The 21413-nt window shown below is 32.1% G+C and overlaps 1 protein-coding gene across 1 annotated transcript in view; it reads right to left on the reverse strand.

The window, feature by feature from the left end:
* Nucleotides 1-4670: 4670 nt before the first annotated feature.
* The window catches only part of LOC143057928 (nucleolar protein 10-like), a 52438-nt gene continuing 35695 nt past the window's right edge, over nucleotides 4671-21413 (reverse strand). Inside the window, exon 18 of the mRNA XM_076231386.1 lies at nucleotides 4671-4823. Within this exon, the coding sequence (XP_076087501.1) occupies nucleotides 4686-4823 (138 nt within the window). The 3' untranslated portion in view covers nucleotides 4671-4685. The remainder of the gene's footprint in view (nucleotides 4824-21413) is intronic.

Below are 21413 nucleotides of genomic sequence, written 5' to 3' on the forward strand. Positions count from 1 at the left end.
GTGATGACTGCTATATCCCTATTTTGACAATTTTACCTATTATGTCTGTTTTGTTCACGCATATAATGGAATTTGAGACGACTGTCATACACGTGAGAGGTTTAGCGCTATAAAACCAGGTTCAATCCACCAATTTCTACATTTGAAAATACAATTAGGGAATATGGCAGTTGTTGTCCATTCGTTTGATGTGTTCTTTCATTTGCTTTTGCCATTTGATTAGGGACTTTCCGTTTTGAAATTTCCTCGGAGTTCAGTACTTTTGTCATTTTACTTTGTTTTTGTGGGCAGAATCAGATACTATGGTTCCCTTGTTCGACTTTTCAATGTATTTTAAAACCATTATATCGTTTGCACAGGCGTAACCGAAATAAAGATAAGTCAAACTGAAGGTCGTATGAATACGGATACAAATAAGGTTTATGTATTGACTTTCAAGCCAATAATACATCAGCGATGTTTTTGAGCTTATCGTTACCAGATTGAACCTAACTGACTGCTTACTATTATTTCACAATTGTACTTTTACGAATGTTTGAAACAAAACTGAGTCATGTTAATTTTTTTGGTGTCTAAGGTCCCTTTAAAATGGATTATGTCTTTTTATGCTATCGTAATTTAGTATTTACTTTTTATTCCCCATGATACATAACAAAATGCATACGGAAAATACATTGATATTATTGTACCCTCTGAGGAACTCTCTTAATATCTTTTTTTTTAATCAGGATGATAGTATTAAGATTTCTTACTTAAAGAGCGTTTCCATACTTTTTCGTCCGAAGAATAATCAGTATTTTGGATTCTATTTTCCATCACGTAAAGCTTTTCACACGCACATTAATGACTTTTTCAGTATAATTATTTAAATCATCACACTTGCGAATTGCGATATATACAACTCATAAATGCTATTTAAATATTTGTTCATTGTGATTGTAATTGATGTGTTTATTTACAGTAAGTTACTCTTTTTAAAAAGTTGAATTATATTCCTACGGAACTTTTATAGCAGTATTTGTTACAAATAATGACGTTTTTGGTTTTTAGTGATTCTGGAACTTCAAAATTGCAGTCAAATCGTTTCAAACTTCGAAAGAATGATGTATGGGAAACCTACTATAGAGATTCCATTGCACATTGCACTACTGACTCACTCAAAATTGACCCAAGCGTGTTTTGATTGCTGGTCCTCAGAATCATTCAAAACACATTGAAATCAGTAATATGTTTACATTACTACTGATTATGTTCTTATTTGCTGTATTTTACTTCCCGGACTTTGGATCTGGAGCGTATGAGGCGAAGGTTGCCAACATAACTACATGTCATGTGCACTGTTACCAGGATTATATGTTTCTATAACTATTATGATAATAAACTGTTGATAAAGATATATTTCTCGCCTGTCTACAGAAATTGAAACTAGAGGCTCTCAAGAGCCTGTGTCGCTCACCTGTTACTGTAGTTACTGATGTCGGCCATCTTGGTTGGTAGGCGGGGTCATTAGACACTTTTTTTAAATAGATACCCTAGTAATGATTGTGGCCAAGTTTGGTTTAATTTGGCCCAGTTTTAGAAAAGAAGATTTTTGTACAAGTTACAAAAATGACGAAAAGTTGTTAAAAATTTACTATAAAGGTCAATAACTCCTTTAGGGGTCCTCTGACAATTTTGGTCATGTTGACTTATTTGTAGATCTTACTTTGCTGAACATTATTGCTGTTTACAGTTTATCTCTATCTATAATGGTATTCACGATAATAACCAAAAACTGCAAAATTTCCTTTAAATTACCAATTACAAGGCAGCAACCCAACAACGGGTTGTGGGATTCATCTGAAAATTTGTGAGGGGAAATTTCTTATTCTGATGGACATTTAAATCTTGAAAGATTTGCTCTAAATGTCTTAGTTTTAAAGATATATAGCGAAAACAGCATTTTACCACTATGTTCTAATTTTAGCCATGTCGGCCATTTTGTTTGGTAGGCGGGGTCATCGGACACATTTTTAAAACTATATACCACAATGATGATTGTGGCCAAGTTTAGTTTAATTTGGCTTAGTAGTTTCAGAGAAGAAGATTTTTGTACAAGTTACATAAAATGACGAAAAGTTGTTAATAAAGGGCTGCGCTTGAGCGCATGATACGCCCGTTGCTCTTTTAACTTGTCTTTTATGCTTTAAATGAATTTATATCATCAACTAGAAATATATATACAAATCAAAAGGGATGTTACATTAATATATTCACCAAAGTTTCATAAAATCCCCCTTTTTTAAGTATAAAAATTCATTACTTAAGAAAACGTAAAATCTAAAATTTATAAAAATGGAAAGGGAGCTTATGTCAATAGATTTAAACAATTTATCAAAGTTGCATAAAATTTTGTGAAAGTGTTAGTTATTGTCCCAAAATTGGAAAATCCCCCCTTTTTTAAGCATAAAAATTCATAACACGGAAATGTAAAATCTGAAATTTATAAAAATTGAAAGGGAGCTTACATCAATAGATATCAACAATTCACCAAAGTTTCATGGACATTGGTGAAAGCCTTTTTGAGTTATTGTCGGAAGTGTTGAAAATCCCCCTTTTTTTATGAATAAAGCCCCATAAATCCAAAACTTAAAATCTGAAATTTATAAAAATTGAAAGGGAGCTTACATCAATAGATATAAACAATTCACCAAAGTTTCATGGACATTGGTGAAAGCCTTTTTGAGTTATTGTCCGAAGTGTTGAAATCCCCCTTTTTTTATGAATAAAGCCCCATAAATCCAAAACTTAAAATCTGAAATTTATAAAAATTGAAAGGGAGCTTACATCAATAGATATAAACAATTCACCAAAGTTTCATGGACATTGGTGAAAGCTTTTTTGAGTTATTGTCCGAAGTGTTGAAAATCCCCCCTTTTTATGAATAAAGCCCCATAAATCCAAAACTTAAAATCTGAAATTAAAAAAAAACGAAAGGGAGCTTACGTCAATAGATATAAACAATTCACTGAAGTTTCATGGAAATTGGTGAAAGTGTTTTTGAGTTATTGTCCGAAGTGTGGACGACGGACGGACGGACGGACGGACGGACGGACAACGGTATACCATAATACGTCCCGTCTAAAAGACGACGGGCGTATAAAAATTGACTATAAAGGGCAATAACTCCTTAAGGGGTTGACTGACTATTTTGGTCATGTTGACTTATTTGTAGGTCTTACTTGGCTGAACATTATTGCTGTTTACAGTTTATCTCTATCTATAATAGTATTCAAAATAATAACCAAAAGCTGCAAAATTTACTTAAAATTACCAATTCAGGGGCAGCAACCAAACAACAGGTTGTCCGAATTGTCTGAAAATTTCAGGGCAGATAGATCAACAATTTTACCCCATGTCAGATTTGCTCTAAATGCTTAGGTTTCAAAGATATAAGCCAAAATATACATTCTACCCCTGTGTTCTATTTTTAGCCATGGCGGCCATCTTGGTTTGATGGCCAGGTCACCGGACACATTTTTTAAACTAGATACCCCAAGGATGATTGTGGCCAAGTTTGGTTAAATTTGGCCCTGTAGTTTCAGAGGAGAAGATTTTTGTAAAAGTTTACAGACGACGGACGCCGGACGCCAAGTGATGAGAAATGCTCACTTGACCTTTCAGGTCAGGTGAGCTAAAAAAGGAGAATCTGATGGCAACAATTCAGTCAGGACTATCATGTCCCAGTTGTCAATGCCTTAAATAAGTCTTCAAACTGAGTTGTACTGAAAGTAATGTAACTTTTTAGAAAATATCATTGATCTATCACAAGTCGTTTCTATCCAAAATGCAACTGACTCAAGCAGTAAACTTAGCATTGAAAATTGCTATTGAATGCCTGTACCAAGTCAGGAATATGACAGTTGTTGTCTATTCGTTTGATTTGTTTTATCATTTGATTTTGGTCAAACTGATATAAACTGATAGTAATGCAGCTTTGAAGAAAACATCATGGATTTATCACAATACGTTCCAATCAAATTAACATGAGCAGAAAACTTACCGTAGAAAAATGCTTTTTATTGAAAATCTCTTGACCTTGACCCAGGGGCTTGTTCTTGAAAAAGCAGACACACTGATATGTACTGATAGCAATGCAACAATATTCAAAATATCATTGATATATCACAAGAAATTCCAATCAAACTGACTTAAGCTGAAAACGTAATAATTGTTGAGGCATCCTCATCTGTTGAAGCCGGAAAGCAATACATATGTCTCGCTTTCCGAAACCGAGACAATTAAAGAACTTTACATATGTGTAATAATAAACTAATATAAAACCGGACTATCGATCCCATATCCATATTGATCTGTCTAAGTTTTACAAAACTAAGCAAGGGCTGTCAAACTTCCGGTATTCGTTTGAGTCGAAATACCGGTATCGAAATATGTATTGGTTTGGTTGAGTTCGAGATAACTAGTGTCACACTGAAAAACCTTTATCTTATGTTAACATTCATTTTGTTTATTTAGAACTTCAAAGGCAGATCTGCTTAATTAATTCACAATGCTCTATCACTCAATATTAAGACGTTTTGATGTATATGTCTTCAATACTACCGTCAATACTAATTTCTTTTAATGAAGTCAAGACTAAAACAACCTGAATTTTTTAAACATAAACAAGGTAACTTTTCATCCTTTTATTTTACCCTTTTCCCCATCCAATATTTTGGTTTTTGTTTAAGTTCTTTTGTTATTTCGCCGGCCGATCTTCTAACTTGTTTTCTTTCCCGTCGGTGAGCTTGATATTCCTCTTGTCTCTTCAACTCTTTCTGGCTCTGCAAAACAAGACAAATGTTATCATAAAGTCCTGTACTATTTCATTACAAAAAAGGAAATAACCGACCAACGTATAAAACTATTATTTTACCTTATACAAATATTATATTATATATTTTTCTAATTCTAACCGATTTGTACTTTCCAAAGAGGTCTATTAATTATTCATATTTATAAATCAACATGTGGGTCGTTTGATTTAAGTTATTAACTGGTCATGATTCAATTGTAACGTCAAATGTTCTTGTTGTCCTCAGGTCACATCTGTCTGCAGACACCTCCGAACAAAAATGATATTTTTTTTCTAAATATCGTTTTAAAGTATTAGAGAAACAGATTCAACCTATATATATCCTATAATACGATATTTTTCCACTCTCGACAGTTAAATCTTAATGTCAAAAAGCCTTGGCAAGCCCCAGGTTTCAAATTGGAAAATTTCTAGTTAGTCGAACATAACTCTTTGTAAATCATTTTATACGACAATGGAAAAAATGAACTCGATCTGGTCATACCTAATTGGTCAATAATAAAGATGTATGACCAGTAGGCAGGTGGTGTCTCGTGACTTTAATAAATACTCAGATTGGGACTATCTAATTCGTTTAAATAACAGCAAAACAATGTTAGATCTGTTATTTGCAGAAGCAAGTTTTTGTTCATCCCTTGCCGGGTTTCCAACTCATTCATGAAATAATTTGCCACGTTGCATAAACTCTGACAAAACATTTACATTTGAATTTTCATTATGACTATTGTAGAATACTTTGTGAGCAAATCATGTAATCAAAACAATATCATACTCTTCAGAACAAAATAATCATTTGCAAAATGTTGATAGTTTTTATGGCCCACAACAATATTTAAAATTTTACAAGTCAACCAAACAGTGTTTTATTATAGTGTGAGCGATAAGGCATCTAGACATAACACACTGATTTTCCTGTGTATAACACTATTTAAAGGTTCGCGTACATATTTTGATTTATTTCATGTAATTTATTTTTTCCTATTACTCCATGTATTTTTTCCATTTATTGAAAGGTCTTTCCTGTAAAAGTGATGTACTTTATACGACCTTTCATTTGATATACGACAAGCATACCTTCTGAAACCTTTCGCTTTTTACACTTAATGACCCCATCGGCCTACATTTTCGAGATCGGAAGTATGATATATGTACTATTTAAGACTTGATGATCTTTCATTTGATATGCAACAATGCCATGTTCTAGAAAAATTAGTTTTTGTAACTTATAACCCCATACAACTCATTTTTGGAGGACAGGAATTTGATATTTGAAATGTACATGTTATGACCTTTCATTTGATATACAACAACCTTACCTTCAAAGAATGTTTTGTTTTGCACTCAATGACCCCACCCAACCCATTTTTTGGGGACGTCAATTTGATATTCGAAATGTACGCTTTATGGACTTTTATTTGATATGCGACAACCTAACAATTTGAGAAGTTTGAAGTTTTGCACTAAATGACCCCACCCTGCCCACTGGGATGAAAAAGGGGTTTGAAATTTTCATTTTTGAGTAGAGCTCATTAAGACCTTCAATTTGATGTATCATATGACCCCATTTTGCAAAGTGCCAAAAATGACGCAATATCAATTATATAAATAGAACTTATTGAACTTACAAAGTCAATGCAAAACATGAATATTTCAAATTGATTTTTTGGGGTTTTTCTTCATGGAATGTTTTCGGTATTTGTTCAAACATATAACTATGTTACCCTCTTCAATTTCTAAAACATTTTAGGTGGTAATCTGTTGTTGATTCAGAAATACATGCCTCTGCTCGCAAAATTTCAAACTGCATTATCTCTAAAACGACAGCAGATATCTCAAATATGTTAAATGATAAATGATCTGCAGTTAAGGGCAACATTGTAGAAAAAGATTTCGACACTTCCAAGGTTCATCAAGGTCACAACGAATCATCAAATATATGATGCAATAACAAACTTGAGAACCGGAAGTGGTAGAGACATGGGACTACCACCAATCAACTCAGGACTATTTTACCTTTCAAATGTGACAAGGTCAAGGTCATACTACACTTTGAAGGTCAAGGTTAAATTTCATCATGGCCTGACATTGACCTCAAATTGGAGGTCTTGAATTACTGATCATCTTTGCAGTTTATAGTAGGTTGATATATGTTACCTTTTAAAAGATATACACTTGTTACTATAGTTTTAAGAATTATGTTGTTGTAACGTCGGACATTTTTTAGCTTAATGTATAAAATGTAGAGCTCGTCGAGAGGGACATTTTATACACAGAATGAGTGCAGCAAACTCTTATAGTTTTCTTAATATGCAAGCTTGAAATTGCAGCGTAATTTCTTTTTGCACTCGGTGACCTTTGACCTGGGTGAAAATTAAAGGTCACATGAATTAAAGAATATTGGTGAAGGTCCCAAGTCTCTACGACTTCCGGTTCTCGAAAAATAATTTTTCCCAAAATGTATATAATTTTTCAAGGGGAATAACTTCTTATCAGGGTAAATAACCTACTATTTTTTTATGTTTATTAACATTGCCATCTGTTCCTGTACATGCTGCCATTTTCAATTCTACTAGAACACACCCGTGATATCGCAGGTCCGTGACTGAATTAAAGTATATAACTATGCGCAAGCCTTATTTTAGTATTAGTATTAAAGTCATGCCGATTATAAGATACACAGTTTTCTCTGCTTTCAAATCTTTCTGTTTGAACCCGTCGAACTGGAACTTATCAATTATTGATAATATTAATTATTTGGAAAACAAAAGGTCCTGGAATGGAGTACTTTTTAATCAACAGCATTGTCCTATATTAGTTATAAATAAAGTTGAATTCTTTGATTGGCTGTTTTACGTCATGCCCGCTAACAAATTGAAAACTGTACCTATACGCCTTATTTTAGTCCAGATTTTTAGTATTCGTATTGTTATCTTAGAAAGTCTATCTGATTAAAATACTACAATACGTAACAATTTGACAATTAAGTAGTGTCAACCCTGTGATTATCACCCGTGTAATACTATATAGCATATTAATCCTGAATACACCGTTTGGTGCTGCGCCTGTCAGATGCGGAACGTACAGATACGGTTATCGGTAACAGGTGAATATACTATTAGTATCGGTATGGGACTCGACCCGGAACTTCTTAATTATTGTCAATATTAATTACGTGGAAAACAAAAGGGCCTGGAGTGGTGTAATTTTTAATCTACACCTTTGTACTATATTAGTTATATATAAAGTTGAATTCTTTGATTCGTCGTTTTTACGTGATGACGGCTGACAAATTGGACCTCGTAATTTTAGTATTAGATTCGTATTGTTATCTTAGAAAGTTTAACTGATTAAAATACTACAATAGGTAACAATTTGACAATTAAGTAGTGTCAACCCTGTGATTATGACCCGTGTAATACTATATAGCATATTAATCCTGAATACACAGTTTGGTGGTGCGCCTGTCAGATGCGGAACGTACAGATAAGGTTATCGGTAACAGGTGAATATACTATTGGTATCGGTATCGGACTCGACCCGGAACTTCTTAATTATTGGCAATATTAATTACGTGGAAAACAAAAGGGCCTGGAGTGGTGTCATTTTTAATCTACACCTTTGTACTATATTAGTTATATATAAAGTTGAATTCTTTGATTCGTCGTTTTTACGTGATGACGGCTGACAAATTGGACCTCGTAATTTTAGTATTATAGATTCTATCTCTAATGCTTTTTAAGAAAAATGCAAATAAAAAAATGCTTCAAGGGGATATAACTCTCAAAGGGGATGATGAAATCCAACACAGCCTCATCTGGTAATACGTCATAATGAGATCTATCGATGGTCAATATTTGGTCTTGATGGCTTCAATAGAAACGGGGAAAGGGCATGTCAAAAAAATGTTGGAAGAAAAAAAAACATTAGAAAAACAATAAGGTCTTTCCTCACGTAGGGGAAAGACCTTAAATATTAGATTTATTAACGGTATATGGTATTTCACATTTAGATTTTGTTTAGCTCATGACAATTTTTGCCTCTAGATCTATGACTGTTATTCCATGGATACCGGTAGACTTAGAAATAGAATATTATTTTTTTTAATTAAGAATATTCAAACCTTTATTACGTAACGCAATTATCTGGTTTTTAAATTTTGGTAGTTTGTATTGCTTAAAGAAATAATAGCAAGTCAGAACATATAATAAATTTTGAAATGTAAAAAGAATAAACTACAATGCCAGAATTATTGCCTTAGCTTCTACAGAAAACTGGACGCATCAGATAGTTGTAGCTCTGTCACTAAGGTCAATAGAAAAGACACTGCAACCGAGTCAGTGATACGATTTTGCTCCACGTGAGATAGTTAAAACATTTAAAGCTTTTAAACACTTTTTGTCTTAACATTTTGAAAAGGCGGAGAATGGTGAAATGTCAATCAAATATAAGACCAAAACTGTTTCTATGTCAACCGATCTAATCTTGTTTCCGTAAAAGTAAAGCTCGGGATCAAGATGTAATTTCCGTTTTGTGGCAGAAATGCATCCGACAGCTCTTAATGTTGAAAATTTACAACCATTTTCAGAATCCCATTTTTCAATTCTACGAACGCGTAGTTGTAATTAGCGTACTATATTACTCGTATTATAGTCTTTGTAACATTAAAGAAATAATTAAGGAACAAGAAACCTTCTTTTTACAATTGCAAGACTGTTAATATTAAGACTAAACAGTGTAACAGACAATATATTCCCCCGATGGAACGGCCAACGGTTGGTATTTGACATGTCTGGAAAGGAAATCACGTTTCAACACATCACTTTTGAGCTGCTGACCAAATTTGAATGCATTCGGTTTCGAGTAGTACTGGATGAATACTACAAATTCAGAAATTATTGCGGAACTTCTTAATTATTGTCAATATTAATTACGTGGAAAACAAAAGGGCCTGGAGTGGTGTAATTTTTAATCTACACCTTTGTACTATATTAGTTATATATAAAGTTGAATTCTTTGATTCGTCGTTTTTACGTGATGACGGCTGACAAATTGGACCTCGTAATTTTAGTATTAGATTCGTATTGTTATCTTAGAAAGTTTAACTGATTAAAATACTACAATAGGTAACAATTTGACAATTAAGTAGTGTCAACCCTGTGATTATGACCCGTGTAATACTATATAGCATATTAATCCTGAATACACAGTTTGGTGGTGCGCCTGTCAGATGCGGAACGTACAGATAAGGTTATCGGTAACAGGTGAATATACTATTGGTATCGGTATCGGACTCGACCCGGAACTTCTTAATTATTGGCAATATTAATTACGTGGAAAACAAAAGGGCCTGGAGTGGTGTCATTTTTAATCTACACCTTTGTACTATATTAGTTATATATAAAGTTGAATTCTTTGATTCGTCGTTTTTACGTGATGACGGCTGACAAATTGGACCTCGTAATTTTAGTATTATAGATTCTATCTCTAATGCTTTTTAAGAAAAATGCAAATAAAAAAATGCTTCAAGGGGATATAACTCTCAAAGGGGATGATGAAATCCAACACAGCCTCATCTGGTAATACGTCATAATGAGATCTATCGATGGTCAATATTTGGTCTTGATGGCTTCAATAGAAACGGGGAAAGGGCATGTCAAAAAAATGTTGGAAGAAAAAAAAACATTAGAAAAACAATAAGGTCTTTCCTCACGTAGGGGAAAGACCTTAAATATTAGATTTATTAACGGTATATGGTATTTCACATTTAGATTTTGTTTAGCTCATGACAATTTTTGCCTCTAGATCTATGACTGTTATTCCATGGATACCGGTAGACTTAGAAATAGAATATTATTTTTTTTAATTAAGAATATTCAAACCTTTATTACGTAACGCAATTATCTGGTTTTTAAATTTTGGTAGTTTGTATTGCTTAAAGAAATAATAGCAAGTCAGAACATATAATAAATTTTGAAATGTAAAAAGAATAAACTACAATGCCAGAATTATTGCCTTAGCTTCTACAGAAAACTGGACGCATCAGATAGTTGTAGCTCTGTCACTAAGGTCAATAGAAAAGACACTGCAACCGAGTCAGTGATACGATTTTGCTCCACGTGAGATAGTTAAAACATTTAAAGCTTTTAAACACTTTTTGTCTTAACATTTTGAAAAGGCGGAGAATGGTGAAATGTCAATCAAATATAAGACCAAAACTGTTTCTATGTCAACCGATCTAATCTTGTTTCCGTAAAAGTAAAGCTCGGGATCAAGATGTAATTTCCGTTTTGTGGCAGAAATGCATCCGACAGCTCTTAATGTTGAAAATTTACAACCATTTTCAGAATCCCATTTTTCAATTCTACGAACGCGTAGTTGTAATTAGCGTACTATATTACTCGTATTATAGTCTTTGTAACATTAAAGAAATAATTAAGGAACAAGAAACCTTCTTTTTACAATTGCAAGACTGTTAATATTAAGACTAAACAGTGTAACAGACAATATATTCCCCCGATGGAACGGCCAACGGTTGGTATTTGACATGTCTGGAAAGGAAATCACGTTTCAACACATCACTTTTGAGCTGCTGACCAAATTTGAATGCATTCGGTTTCGAGTAGTACTGGATGAATACTACAAATTCAGAAATTATTGCGTGTTTTTTGTTGTTGCAATTTTTGAAGAATAGATAAAAATGCGAGATAAGTTAAATTAATTTAATTATGCAATTGATGAAAATCCCAACATTTGTATCTATTTTTTCTGTTTGTTTTGTTCACACATAGTTGTCAATATTATGGAATTGATAAGACTGTCATACAAGTGAGAGGTTTGCCTGTACCAAGTCAGGAATAAGACAGTTGTAATCAATTCGTTTGATGTGTGAGCTTTCGGTTTTTCTATGTTTTAGGGACTTTCCGTTTTAAATTTTCCTCGGAATTCAGTATTTTTTGTGAATACTTTTGTCACATGTATGCGTAACGAATTCAGATTGTTTATGCAAGTTTTTATTGTTGCGATATTCTCTCAGTCGCATTATGCGCTTTAATCGTTCCTCACAAATATTTCTAAATTTAAAATATACGACGATTTTTTTTATTATTTCATTCAACAAATTGAGATGATGTGATACAGCAACAGGGAAGTGTGTGTTTAACTCCTGCAACACGCTTACACGTTAAAAGTGATCATTGTTGTTGACCAGTAGTCACGTCATAAGGTATGCCAATAGTCATTACACAAGTATATACAACTATAGGTTTATTTACTGCAACTAACATTTATAACCGCCGCGACAAGAAAACAATTGTTTCAATTAACGAAATTTAGAATTAACCGTTATATGCATGTAATTGTGGAGGTCAAATGTTCGGATTGAGATTAAAGTAATTCCACCGTATAGAGACTCATTCAGAAACATTTACAAAACAATACAGTACACATAGGTACGAAATATCAGCTCCATATCAGAAAGGTCAAAGGTTTGTAAATAAAGACACAAGTAAGCAATATTAAATAGAATGAATAAGTAAACAGTAACCACCTATTACGAAGGTTCGAGTTAGGTTATTCGATAGAAGACACCATAATCTAACCTGAAAAATCGAAAAATTACAGTAATTTAATCATTAAGAAGTTGCATGCGAGACGTTTCTCTGCAACATTAACGTTTGTATTAATCCAAAGTGTGCAAGATTGAACAATGTAAGATCCACTTTCTTCTTATGTTCGTCATAGTAAGCACAATAAAATGAATTGACAATGTAAATGATGTTATAGGATACGGAACTGTCTAGACCTTTTGTACTGTAACTTCAATCAACAGGAATAAAATACTATTTATCTATTGTTTTACAAGTCATCATAGTATAAGGTACTGTCAATAATTAACTAGACTATATCTAGCAAATAATAAAAGACAGTTGTGAGATGTGTTTCGCTCATCCCAAATAACATAAAATCATAGAACTACTGATCGAAGGCAATCATAAAAGTTCTCCAAAAAACAAATGTTTAAGCTTAACCCAAATATCTCAATAATTTCAAATGTCACAAAAAAGAATACAATTTTATGAAGGTTAGACAAAGTTGTTGATGTTTTTAAAAAAAAAACAACAGACTGAACCCAAATGATAATCATGTCGACCGACGATGAAATAAAGAATTGCTTTGTCTCTTTATGAAGTTCACTTGATCACATAATACTATTTTAATTTAAGAAACCCTAATCAGAAAATAAAACAAACGCTAAATCTATATTAACGTCAATATTAGTATTTCAGACATACAGAACTTTGCAATAATCATTGCTTCGCCATATGGGATCTCTATGAAAGTCATCACGCTCTGGTCACTAATATATTTTCCCTGTTTATAGCTTGATTTATAAATAAATGTTAACTGTGATATAGTTTTACATAAGTCCGTTCAACCTTAAAGAGTGCGCAAGTCGAAAATTGCATTCATTTTGAAGATATTGACCACTGGTCTCAGTTGCAACATTATTCACTTGCATCAATATGAAGATGAATGGTCAAGAATACAATTATAATTGCATTTCGTAACGGATTCAATGAAATCTGTCGAATTTCCTTCACAGGACACTACTACTGGCAACTACCCAATCATAAAATTTTACATAAAAACTAAATCCCTACATCAGATTCGTTAAAAGTCTGTCAAATGGCGCACATCTAGTATGTTGTTCTGCTTGCAAAACTGATTTTGATCCCCAACTTTGCTTTGCATTTAATCAGACCAATTTACATAAATAGAGTACAATGCAGTTATCTATTTTCTGTTTTGGTTCAAGCGTTGTCCACATTTTCCATTTGTGCCCTTTATTTGTATCTTCAATTAACGAGATTTGAACATCGGTAAACTACTGTATGCTAGAAACCCAAATCCTAACTTGGGGTTCAAAATTGACTGTCAAATGAATCACATGGTTAATGATGATATACTAGCACATTTGCTTTGAATCATATTAAATATATGTTCAACATAGTATCCCCCTAATCAATTTATGCGATTTAAACATCGGTAAGCCACTGTCTACTATTGCCTTAATACGCCACTATTGGAGATATATTATGAGCGACAACTATACGATATTCAACTACAATATTTAGTTGACAACCTGTTAATCAGCTGACTACTTACTAACACAAATGGCAAACATTCACTCCACACATAATACAAACAGAATTTTGACAACTACCAATTTGTAAACGGTGATTTTCAAATGCACAAATAAATCTTCTCATAACGAATAAAAATAGGTGAATAAATAGGTTGTTTGCTCACACATTGTTGTCATTACAACTGTAGAATTGAATTTATTTCGACTATCAAACAAGTGAGAAGTTTAGCTAGCCATAAACCAAGGTTCAATTCATCATTTTCTACATACGGAAATGTGTGAACCAAGGCAGAAATACGACAATTGTTTTCCACTCATTAGATGTGTTTGAGCTTTTGATTTTGTCATGTTATAAAGTTCATTCCGTTTTGAATTTTCTGTATAGAGTTTGGTCTTTTTTTACTTTTCTTTTTTTTTAAATTGTAAATCTTTTTTTGTTTAAAAAGATACACATCCGATTTTTTGTTGTCTACAGTGGATTCATTTTTATTCGTGGAATACCAATTTCCGTTTATTTCGTATGTGCAGTTAAACTACGCATTTAAATGTTCCACGATTTACAAATTCTCAATTGGTTTGTATACAGACTATGACAAAACCACGAGGTAAAGTGCCTGTGAAAATGCAAGAATTCCTTTAACCGCGAAAATGTTTACCACGAAAATAAATGACTCCACACTATATATAAACACAATTTAGGTTCCATAAATATGCAGGAGCATTTCAATTGGTGTTTTCATTAAATTTTATTTCCTTGAGATCTGTGAGTTTGAGTGTCCCTCTGGTATCTTTCGCCCCACTTTTAATTGGCATATGTGATCCTTAACACCTTTTAATTGGCAAATTAACATTAACAAAAAAAAGGTGATCGAAGATACAGAAAACCCTTCATGTTAATTTAAGCAATGTCGATAGGGAAGAAGGAAGCCAAAACCTTTGAGTCATATGTACGTGTACATGAAGAGGATAGCATGAGTTTCAAAAATCATATGGGACAACACAACAGACCATCCAGAACCTATTCCTCTGAATAACAAACAAAAAATCTTCAAAGACAAATAACACATATATATTCCAGATAGCCTGACTTAGTTACAACAGTACATCATATGGTGGCATTTAAACCAATGTTTTACTTATTGTAGATTTTTTAGTCACATTATATGTTATTCTAAATAAATTTATAAGATTTAAACACACGTAAACTACTGTGGCTACTTAATATTTTTGTTGCACCTTGACACCGCAACTACATTCAAAATATAAACATATATCTACAACCTCCCAGTGTATATACCATCACCTTGACACCGCAACTACATTCAAAATATAAACATATATCTACAACCTCCCAGTTTATATACCATTTTCACAATTTTCTGTGTTTTGTATAACAGAGGATTTCTGTTTAGAAGGAACAACTGGTCCAATAGTCCTGAATGGTAAAGTTTTTGAAAACTTTATATCACTTAATATCAGTATTGGAAAGGTGACTTTTGTCATAGAAACAATCCTTCCAATCTTCCCTCCTGTATGATACTATGCCTATATTCTTTTAAAGTTGTCCTGTTGTATACTTCTAGGATTAATGGTTTATTACCCATTGATATTCTTTTTATTTGAAACTAAATTGGAAACCTTTTAAATAGCAAAACTCTATTTCTTGGATTGATAGATATTTCTACCACATACCACTTAAGCATAGTATGACAATCATTGCAGGAGTACAAGTTTTCTGCTTCAGGTTTGGTAATTTGAAACCCATGCCATAAGCACCAGGATGATCATAACAAATTCTTACTGTCATTTTGTCTGTTGAACGCTGTTAACCAAAGGCTTAGTCTTCCTTATCTGATTTTTTTTACATTTCATAGGTATCGAAACCATATACAGCCCGTAACAGAGAAGTGATCGAATTGATGTTTCTTTACCGTCAAAATTAGCTACGTTATCGACAAACTTAATTGAGTAGTGACCGAACTATTGGTACTTTAACGTTAAAAAGATTGACAATGCTGACAAACTTTCATGTGTCGATAATCAAGTTTAATACCGATAATATTGAAAATAATTCTTATAATATGAAACAAAATATGTCCATGCACCATTTCGATTGGGCGAAAAGTAGTCATTTCTTCAAAGTCAGAACAGAAAAAAAAGATTTATGGAAGGACGTCTTGATGGTATTATTTCCTTTATAATTTTACCCAAAATTAAAAGAAATATACTGGTAAACAATTAAAAAGGTGTTTGATAGAAATGAAGTCCTTTATTGTTTCGGACTACAATGTGTACCGTATGTGTGATGGATTTGAATTCAATCAATAATTTTGAAATGTTTTCTCATATGTATACACAAAAGGGAGGACTGGTATTTGTACTGGTATTAAGTTAAAATCAGGGTCAGAATATTGTTTTCTAAAAACTACCAGGCCCCTTCCTCCATGAAAATTAAATGGTCCGTGGCAAAAATAAAAAATTCCTACATTTTCAACTTCAAAATTTGACCAGATTCTATTCTTAACTGTCGGATAATATACTAGGATAACATAGAAAATGTCCTGTATGGGACGATTCTGTACTCATTCTTCACGCGTAGTTGAGTACAAGTGTTCTCGTAGTGAACGCACCAGACTACGCGTGCAGTAAAAAGTGTACTCTTACGTCGGATACCGGGCAGTTTCTTTGTTATATCTGTACTTTATCAAATACATGTACATGTTAATATTTACTTAATATTAAATAGGTAAAATTATTGCTGAAAGCCTGTTCAGGGTTTCTTTCTTGTGTATGATTATATAATTTTTCACATGCCTGAACTCATTGACGATAATGTAAGGTGCTTTATTAGAAAAAAATGGATTTCTAGTTCGGGTTTGAAAAAGAAATTTCGCCTTTTCTTGAGCCTGTTTTGTACATTTAGTTTAACAGATATGATCCAATGGAAATTTTCACATGGAACCTTCGGTAAATAGGAAAATGAAAAGATATGGGGTAATTTACAGAGAGACCACACTCCATCCATGAGAAAAACGGAGGGAATTAAAAACTCTAGAGGTCTCCACAAGGCTTTCAACAAGGATGGAATCTCACTCCTTCTGAAAATCTCTAAATCGCCCCAACGTGTACATACGTTTGGTCATCAAGAGATTCTGGTTTCTCTTTTTGTGTGTCATAAACAGTCAATTCGGATTTGAATTTAATTTACCGAAACATTTCCGTACATTAAATCTTAGGTCAGAACATTTTAAGGACGCAACAGATCGAAGTACAATTTTAAGTAGTACATAGATTACAATAATTCAGCTTCCTGTACATGTTCATGAAGTTCTAAATTTTGAATGTTGATTTCTTTAAAAAACACCATTTTTTACAATAAAAAATCTCAAAATGTCCGTTAACAATGAAAAAATTTGTCCATGAAAAATCACATATCTAAGAAAAGCAGTCGTTTAATTGATTATAAGAAAGTTTCAGTATATCATGTCAAATTTCTTTAATTTGAGAGTTTTCTTTTAGTTACAAATGTAGCTCCATGTCTGATGGTGAAATAAAAATGAATGTCTCAGAAAGTGGTGAATTAGTTTCCATAAATGACAGATGAATCGGGCCAAGCTTAGTAACTTACAGTACACAGACTACTGGACGCACTCGTCGAACTGTTTAAAAGATTTGTGTTTATGACCAAAAATTTATATACAACTTCATTTATAAATTAATCTGAATTTCATAGCGCGTCGTCACAATAATGAAGTTATAAAAAAAAAATCTATAACCAGCAGATCTATACTTCTATAATGAAAGTATTCTTGTACAAAAGGGTATTTATTATAAAATGGTCCTAATTATAGAATAGATAGTTTACCACAGAAATCTTAAACGGAAGTTTCGACAATTTTAAACAGAAGAGATTTGAAAATAAATTTAACTTTAAATAAACACTGAAATAATTTTAATACCTAGAAGGTGTAAAGATGAAATAATTTTAATACCTCGAAGGTGTAAAGAATAAACCAACAATCTCAATATTTAAAAGTGTCTTCATTGCACTAACCGACGAGTTCATGTTTACAGTAGAAACAGTGGATGTGACTCCAATAAATTCATTATCATTGTAGTCATGAATATTTATCGCTTATATTAAATTGATAAAGATTTTATCGAGGTCGCACCAACTGTTTCTGCAGCTAAGATCAGTTACATGAAACATGATCTCGTCGATTCGCACAACGAAGCCATTGTTTATGACAGAACACACATTCTAGATTATGTATTTTTGTTTCCGTCAGTCAGTCGAAAGTATTTGACCATTTCAACTCCTTTGTATTTCATAATATGTGTCATGAACAAAGACATATGTTCGATTGAATAATGATTTCCTCGTAACAAATGATAGAAATTTCGGAGATCCCGTATTTGATCCTTTACCGTTAAAATGAAAATGCCAATGACAGAGGTTGATTATAAAAAATGTGTTACTGTGTTAAAAAAAACTTCGACTTAAACAATGAAAACTTACACGTTGGACATGAAATATTTTGTCGATGAAGAAAATTAAAGTATGTCACTTCTGAAATAAGTTTGTCGATAACGTAACTTATTCTGACGGTAAAGAAACGCGAATTCGATCACTACTCTGTTACGGGCTGTAAATGATGTAAAATATTTTTTCTCCTTGTAGGATTTGTAACCTAATTGAATCACTTTACTTTTTTAAACATGTAATAAATGGTACACAATGTGAAAGGAGCAGTATCTGTTTCCTCAGCTTTGTTAATTTTAATAAAATAATAATGTGTAAAGGTTGTCAAGAAGAAAAGATTAATAGTATCCTGCACATGAACTGTTACATTTTTCAATATCATTTAATGATAATACTTTGATTATATAGTTTTTCCAACTAATGAATTGAAATATTAATACTACCTTTCTTGCTTCATTTTAAGTATTGATTGACTTTTATGATCAATCTTATTTCACAAATAGAAGATTAAGGGGTTTAGCACAGAACATTTAATTATTTAAACAGAATGCACTCATTAGGTGTGATATAATGCTTCATTTGTTTTTTTTTTCAAATTAGTAATCTTTTATAAGTATCAAAATTCTAGTTTATTTTTTGGGGTGAAGGAACATTACATTCATTCATATTGTCTGACTGAATGACTCAATAATAACAGTTCTACATTGAATTAAGGGGAACATTTCTTTTAATAAACAACTGTTTAGTGGTGTAGATTTCCTTCGTCAATCAATTGCTTGCTTTGACTTTATAAAAATTTGCATTTTATTGAATCATATGATGAACAGAGAACGCAATTTCACTGATCACTATTACTTAATCTTGTGTTGTTTTAGAACCCAGTAGATTGTATCTCCATTATATGAAAATACAGTAGACTTGTGTTTTCATTGATAAAAGAAAAAGAACCATACTGAATTTTAAGATCTTTCATATGCAAAAGTTATAAAGAATAGGATCGATTTTTGACTTACTTTTTGTGGATATTGAGCATATGTAATATGAAAGAACCAAGAGAATTCAGTATTTTTTTGTCACTATTGAAATTAAAAGATTAGAGAGAACATAGCAGATTTCAGATTTTAGGTGTCATCAATGATTTGGAGTTTTAAATAAAGAGCTGTGCCCAGGGTGTATAATATGCCCATCTCTTAGATTAGTTAAGTAACTGAAAAAATCAAATTATATTTTTAAGAGTAATAAAAAATAAATTGATATAGAGTTTGTAGAAAGTACTAAGTAGAGTTGCCTTTCCATTTATATGGAGTAATTAGAGTATCAGAATATTATATTGACTATACTGTGAAGAATTAAACATTTCCTTCAGACTGCTTTGTATACCTATTTAAGCATTTATATCAGTTTTAACTTCAAATAGTTCCGGTTGAAAAGTATTTTGATAAAGGAGTGATAATCACATCCTTTCTAACTACAAGATTACAGCAATTAACTGAGAAAAAAATCATTCTACCATAACAATGTCTGGACGTACAGGAAATAATATAGAAAAAGTTGTCCAAGACATTTTACAGACTATTTAAAAGTATATCAAAAAGTATTGCTAAATACTTAAAAATAGTTGTATATTCGTACCAAAAGACAGATTAATTGCTCTCATTTCAAAGTTTTGAATAAAAGAGGTAACTTTAGAAATGTTTCTGCATATATATATATATATAAATATACTGTCACTATTTGGGATCTGGAAAGCCAAGAAAATAGGTTTCTTGGCAGGTATATTTAAATGATGATTGTTTTATATAATTGACCAATTCTCATGGATTATATTGTAAAATTAAATTTTCCTTTGAATTCCAAAACAATCAAGCTAATTATACCTCAAACAACTTCAAACTGAGAACGTTCAGTGAACAGTGCAATGGTGGTGAAAAACAAATTGGCAAATGACTTTTTTTTCTCTCAATCGTTTATGACTTTTCAACAGCGGCATACTATTGTTGCCTTTATGTTAAAGTTCACACCATGTGAACTATGTTTCGGTTTAATGTTACTATACATACTTTACCTTTATGGTAAACCACCTTACAGAAACCTTAACCTGAATTTGGACAGACTAATTGACAGATAAAACTAAAATGGGGACTAATTGACAGATAAATGAACAGATGGATGGATAGAAGCAAAGACATTTATATGTGTGAAATTTATCCGTCATGTTTCAAGGATCTGGGTTGAATACATGGAGAAGTTCCTAATATAAAAAAGGTATTGTCTTTTGTAAATTTTGGCTGAAACATTACTATGTTCCCAAATCAATTTTTTTTAAGAGTTCCTTTCATTTTAGGTGAACAGCATATGTTCAATTTTGTCTTTGAAGTTTCTGGGTTGAAAATTGTAGAGATTGAATGAACAAAGCTGTACCACGTTAAGCAAATCAAAGTGATGGAAATCAACTCATGGAAAGATTAGAAGAGTAGTTTGAATTATTTCATATTAAGGTATGGTGGGGGAAAATGAACATTAATAAAGCACTATTGCTGAAAATTGCATTAACAGCAGGTCTTTAGAAGGAAACATCCTTTTCCAGTATGAGGATAAAATGAGTTCACAATAAATAATATGAGTCTCTTAATTTGCACAATTTTATCTAAACTGCAGTTTATATCTTATCGAAATAATGTTGCCTGTAATGAACATGTTTAAAAAAAAAACAAAAAAAAACTTGCAAATCAAAAATTCTTCTAGTAAATGTTACCAACTATATATCCTTGTAAGACATAAAAACTAGACCAACAGCTAAAAATCTTAAAGTGTCAACAAAAATAATCTAAAAATGTTATTTTGGGGCATTTTGTAAGTTGAAACAGAGGTTATATGACATTGAAGATTAAAAGTTGCAGAGTGCCTTTTGATCAATTTTTAAGTATTTT

This window comes from Mytilus galloprovincialis, chromosome 1, assembly GCF_965363235.1.
Source record: "Mytilus galloprovincialis chromosome 1, xbMytGall1.hap1.1, whole genome shotgun sequence".
NCBI lineage: Eukaryota > Metazoa > Mollusca > Bivalvia > Mytilida > Mytilidae > Mytilus > Mytilus galloprovincialis.